Source organism: Nicotiana tabacum, chromosome 5 (genome assembly GCF_000715075.1).
Source record: "Nicotiana tabacum cultivar K326 chromosome 5, ASM71507v2, whole genome shotgun sequence".
Lineage (NCBI taxonomy): Eukaryota > Viridiplantae > Streptophyta > Magnoliopsida > Solanales > Solanaceae > Nicotiana > Nicotiana tabacum.
The window spans coordinates 152,657,362-152,663,518 of NC_134084.1; the positions used below are offsets into that span (position 1 = coordinate 152,657,362).

Consider the following 6,157-nt stretch of genomic DNA (forward strand, 5'->3'; position numbering starts at 1 on the left):
TTTTGGACTTAGTTATTTCATCTAGTTCTTTTCCCTACACATATAAATAGTCATTAAATACCATTTTTAAGGGGGATTGGACAAGGGGAGAGCACAGAGCCGCCGTGGAGGCCGGAATTCATTAAATTCCATCTTTCTTCCATCAAACTTAGTAATCTTTACTTTTTCTTGATGATTAATTATTTTGCTACTATGTCTACGTGGATCTAAACTTCACGTTCTAGGGTTGTGGTTGTCATGAATATTAAAGTTTGTTAATTATATTACCGTTAATTCGAGTTATCATCTTTGGTTATTTCTCTAATTCTATGCATAATTGCTTAATTGTTTGGCCAACATTTGAGTTCTATTTATTATCTATGCTATGCTTGGGAAAGCCGTGTTTAGGTTAGAGTAGAATTAGAGAGAGCTTATTTCTGAACCTGTGGCTCGGGGTAAAATTTCACGATTAGTATAGGAATATACCTAACAGTCTTGCTTAGTTGAATACAGTATTATATTCGTTCATGATAGATTCAAGGCCATAGGAATATAGGGTTGATATATTATGGATAGACGGATAGTATTGTGGGAACATGTTATTTATATACACTATCCGGTCAACTAGCAATCATAGATAATTCGGATTAATAGGTGTAATTACGAACTCAATAGGATTGATAAACCGACCATAACTAGGGGTGTCCATGGTTCGGTTTGGATCGATTTTTCCCTAAAAAGAAACCAAACCAAGTAAGTCGGTTTTTCAAATATTAGAACCAAACCAAACCAATTAAGTCAGTTTTTTCTCGATTCGGTTTATGTCGGATTTTGTCGGATTTTTGGTTTTTCGGTTATTTGTCGGTTTTTTCTTAAATATAAGACATACACTACCAAACACATATTTCGTCTACCATATTTTCAATGTAACACTATCAAATCAATTGCCCTTTGAGAAATCTATTATTTACTAAAATATATTGATGATAATCGAAATCAAATAGTGATGAATAATTTAAGGACTCAATTAAAAATAGATTCTTTTTTAACATGAAATGGATTCTTACACTTAACAAAAGAAAACTACCAATCAAACTAGAATATAAAGGTAAGAACTATACTAAAAGTGCAAACGATTAATATTCACCATAAAATTTTTGAAACTTTGTATAAAAATATACATATAAATAGGTGTAATAATAAATTTGAAATAGCTACTCCTATAGTAAGTTTGGTTCGGTTTCTTCGGTTATTTTTTAATTAAAGCCAAAATCAAACCAAATTTGATCGGTTTTTAAAATTCAAAACCAAAACCAAAACCAAAACAAACCAAAAAGTATCGGTTTTTTCGGTCGGTTTGGTTTGGTTTTAGGTTTGGTTCGATTTTTCGGGTTTTTATGAATACCCCTAACTACAACCCTGGAATCTATATCTCCCTTGGTTAAAATCCAACCATAATCGCTTGCTCCTAATTAATTTAGCTAATTACTTGTTTAATTTTCGCAATAGTAGTTTAGTAGAAAAATAATATATTTTTATTATCTTGGACAGTAAATTGATTTTAGTTTGCTAAGTTAACGGTTAATCTAAGTCTCTGTGGGTTGGACATCTGACTTTTGAGTCACTTTGATGGCCACGTATACTTGCATGTGTGTTTGGTCACAACAACATACTTCCTTTGTCTCATTACAATCCTTTTAGCTGATCTAGCAAACTCTATTCCAAGAAAGAACTTGAGCTCTCCCAAGTTTTTCATCTTGAGCTTGAGTTGTAAATCATTCCTAGTCTAAAAGATCAAATTTGAAAACTTTTTGTAACTAATAGGTCATCAACATAGACCAATACCACTACCAACTCAGACTTCATTGTCTTTGAGAAAAGAGAGTTGTCAAAGTGACTTTGAGAGAAACCAAGTTGTAGTAGATCATATGTGAGTTTCTTGTTCCATTGCCTAGATGCCTACTTGAGTTCATACAAGGACTTTTGTAGTTTGCAAACACTGTGTTTCCCCCCTGGCTAGCAAATCCTTGAGGAACCTCCATGGACCTCTTCAACTAGGTCTCGAAGAAAAGCATTATGCACATCCATTTGAAATATGTGTCAATGCTTTGCTGCTGCAATAGCCAGAACTGATCTAATTGTGACCATTTTAGCAATAGGGGAAAAGGTCTCAGTGTAGTCCAGTCCCTCCTGCTGACTATTTGGCTACAAGTCGGGCCGTGTATCTTTCCACTATTCTAGAGGAAGTGTACTTGACTTTGAATACCTATTTACAACCAACGGGTCTTTCCTGAAGGCAGCTCAACTACTGACCATGTGTGGTTGTTTTCAAAAGCAGTAATCTCACACTTCATTGCCTCAATCCACTTGGGATCTTTTATAGCTTCATCATAGGATTTAGGTTCAGTGATGGTTGAGTAGGCTGCGAAAGTAGTGCCAAAGGAAGAAGATAAATTGGCATAGTTGATCATGTCAGAAATAGGATAACAACAATGGACACTCCCATTGCCAGGAGTGACATAGTCTTTGAGCCAAATAGGAGGCTTGTTCGTTCTGGCTGGTTTTCTAGCTTCAGTATAAGGTAAAGTATAAGCGGGACAATCTACTTGGGGCAACCTAGAAACATCACTGTTTGTGACATGCTCATCAGAAAGATCAAGAGACGGAAGTTAACCTACATTAGAATGTACAGGTGAGGAAGCTTCAGTAGGTTGGAGAGAAGGTGAATAAGGAGCATTTGAAGAACGAGGAGAAGTGTGGAGACTATCTGGAGGTGGAATGAATAGAAATGTAAAGGAGTCTAGTATATGAAATATAGCTGAGCTTGTAGAGTTAAGGTGCTGAAAGGGAAAAACATCTTCTTTAAACACTACATCTCTACTGATGCGAAATTGCTTAGTGTCTATTTCATACATTTTGTAGCCCTTCTGTGTGGTAGAGTAGCCTAAAAAGATTGCAGGAACTGCTCTAGGAGAAAACGTGTCTATCCTTTTAATAGTAGTCATGTATCTTAGGCACCTAAACAATCTCATATGTTGTAGAGAGAGAATGTCCAAATATGATCTCAAAAGGGGATTTGCCTTGAAGTACACCAGAAGGAAGCCTATTTATGATATAGACCATAGTGAAACATACACTCAACCCAAAATCACAGTGGAACTGTAGCTTGAAACCGGAGAGGTCTAGCCATTTCAAGGATATACTTGTGTTTTCTTTCAACAACCCCATTATGTTGGGGAGTATACACACATGAACTTTAATGAACAATCCCTAAGGATTGCAATAAGTTAGTCATTTGTGAGTTAAAGAACTCAGAACTATTATCTGATCTAAAGTACTTAAGTGAAGCTAAATGAACATTTTGTACCATAGCAAAAGAAGGATTTAAGTACCACTATGACTTCTGCTTTAGTAGGAAACAAGAAAAGCCAGGTATATCTAGAGTGATGTACTTTTGTTACATATACTTTTGTTATAAGTAATTTACTTTATAATTTGATGATCTAACAAACTTACTTCCAGAACCTGATAAGGAACCTATTACACATTTACAAGACCTCAAGTTTACAAGATTCCAGGTTGGAACTCAGCGTGGAATATGATTCAACTCCTCAGAGTGGAAGGAACAGTTGAAGGACCATGTCCCTACCAGTTCCCGAGGAGACTGTACGAAGTCAACTCTGCAGCTGGAAAGTTGCTGCCTGTACACGTTACTGTGCAGAACAGTGCTGCAGTCAACTTTCCAGAGAAGACTACTTACCTACCTTGCTTGCGTCATTGAAAATGATGCCACACATGTATATATGCATTCAAGGGAGTTAAAACAAAGGACTTGAACACTTAGAGATTTCACACAAGCTCACTTATGTGACCACTCGGCCAGCAAGTTTCAAGTGCCTCAAGAACAAAAAAACAAAGCAACTACGGACCAGTTTCCACATCGAGTTATTGTGTGTCCTTAGTTGAATTGTAACTTTGTAATAGTTCTTCAATTGTAATTATTATCCAGCTTATTTAGAAGCACTCTATAGGAAAATCTTTGTAAACTTTAAACCTGCATGTTTAAGTCTTGGCTAGAGTTAGTCAAGTTTTAAAGTTTTTGTGATAGAGTTATTGCAAAGTGGCTTGTAATAGGTGTATTACAAGTTAGTAAGGGATTAAGAGTTTAATTCCTAGGTTGCATAGGTTGTAATCTGAAAGTTGCTCAGTAGTGAAGTTGAAATCTTACAAGGGTAGGTCATGGTTTTTAATCTCGTTGAGCTGGGAATTTTCCACGTAAAATTCCTCTTGTCATTTAACTTCTGTTTTGTGTGTATGTACCGTCGAACCTGATAGAGAACCTGGTTCTCTATAGAAGTTGGTGGACCCATTCATTCTATCAATTGGTATCAGAGCAGGTTCTTTCTATCAGGTTAACACCTAGAAAGGATTCTCGTGGCTGCTCCTCCAAACTTCGAAGAAGGCCAGTCCACGTACAGACCTCCTAGGTTCAATGGTCAATACTATAGGTGGTGGAAAACTAGGATGCATGACTTCATCATGGCTGAAGACTCTGAGTTATGGGATATAATATGTGATGGACCTTTTGTCCCTACAAAGAACCTTGGTGATCCAGCTGTAGACATTCCCAAGATGAGGAAAGAATTCAATGATGTTGATAGAAAGGCCATAAAAAATAATTTTCGAGCAAAGAAAATTCTTGTATGTGGTATTAGCCCTGATGAATGTAATAGGATATCAACTTGTCAATCAACAAAAGAGATCTGGGAGGCTCTTCAGATAGCTCACGAGGGAACAACTCAGGTGAAGCAATCCAAAATTGATATGCTCACAACATAATATGAGTTCTTCAGAATGAAAGATGATGAATCCATCTAAGATATGCAGACTCGATTCACCTCCATCATCAATGAGCTTCACTCTCTTGGTGAAAGCATTCAAAGAAACAAGCTTGTCAGAAAAATCCTTAGTGTACTGCCCAGTTCTTGGGAAAGCAAAGTTAATGCCATTATAGAGGCTAAGGACTTGCAGACACTAACCATGGATGAACTCGTTAGAAACTTGAAAACCTATGAAATGAAGAAGAAGAAGGACAATGAAAGAAGTTAACCCAAGAGAGAGAAGAACCTAGCTCTCAAGACGGACAACAATGACTCAAGTGGTGAAGACAGGGACATGCCCTACTTGATAAAAAGGTTCCAGAAGATGGTTCACATGAATGGAGGAATTCCAAAAAGAGGTAACTCTAGAAAGCCCCAAAATTATGACCTATGTCATAAATGTGGCAAGCCAGGACACTTCATCAAGGATTACCCCTCCTAAAGCAAGATAAGTATAATAACAACTTTGACAAAGCAGCAAAGAGGAACTAGGTTCCTGGCAAACGCTTTAAGAGAAAGAACGATGCTGACAACGTTGTAAAGCAAGCTCTTGTTGTATAGGGAGACTCCTCCAGCGAATCTGAAGAAGAAGAAGACGACCATAGTGGAGTTCAATGATGGCAATGGAAAATTAAATAACTGAGTATGATTCAATCTTTGCTCTAATGGCTCAATCTGATGACGATACAGATGACGACGGTGATGAGGTAAACTTTGTGGATGTTCAGAGAAATCGGAAATCGTACTCTCCTAAAAAGCTTATGTAATTAGAATGTGCTAATTGATGCTTACCATAGTCTTATCAATGATAAAGATGCTTTAACTATGGAACTAGGGGAATCTGAACAAACTAGAGATGACTTAGTAATCGTTGTTGTTGATTTGAAACAATAGAGAACCTGTAAAGAGAAAAAAATACCTTAGAAGAGAAAATCACTAGTATAGAACATGAACGAGATGATTTAGTGGTGGTTGTGATGGACTTAAAAGAAACCATTGAGTATGTAAGTAAAGAAAAAGAAAACTTGACTGAGAGAGTTGTTATCATTGAGCAAGAAAGATATGACCTAGTAGTAGTGGTAGTAGACTTGAAAGAAACATTTGAGGATTTTAAAGCTGCAAATAGGCCTAGAAACTCTGAAAAGGGATAGGAAGTTGCAAGTGAAGCACACATTAAGCTTGAAAATGAGTTAAACTCGGTAAAGACTAGTCTGTGTGCTGGACTTGAGAAAAATAAACAGCTTTAGGAAGAACTAGGGAAAGTAAAGAGTGATCTTGAGAAATCTCTTAAGTGGACC

General features: G+C 36.7%; 1 protein-coding gene across 1 annotated transcript; it reads left to right on the top strand.

Moving 5' to 3' along the window:
• The first annotated feature begins 4,518 nt into the window (after window positions 1–4,518).
• On the top strand, window positions 4,519–5,088 carry LOC142181037 (uncharacterized). Its single transcript, XM_075253150.1, has 2 exons — window positions 4,519–4,782; window positions 4,867–5,088. Exons 1-2 carry the CDS (start codon window positions 4,519–4,521, stop codon window positions 5,086–5,088), a joined length of 486 nt encoding a protein of 161 aa, XP_075109251.1.
• The last annotated feature ends 1,069 nt before the right edge of the window (window positions 5,089–6,157 follow it).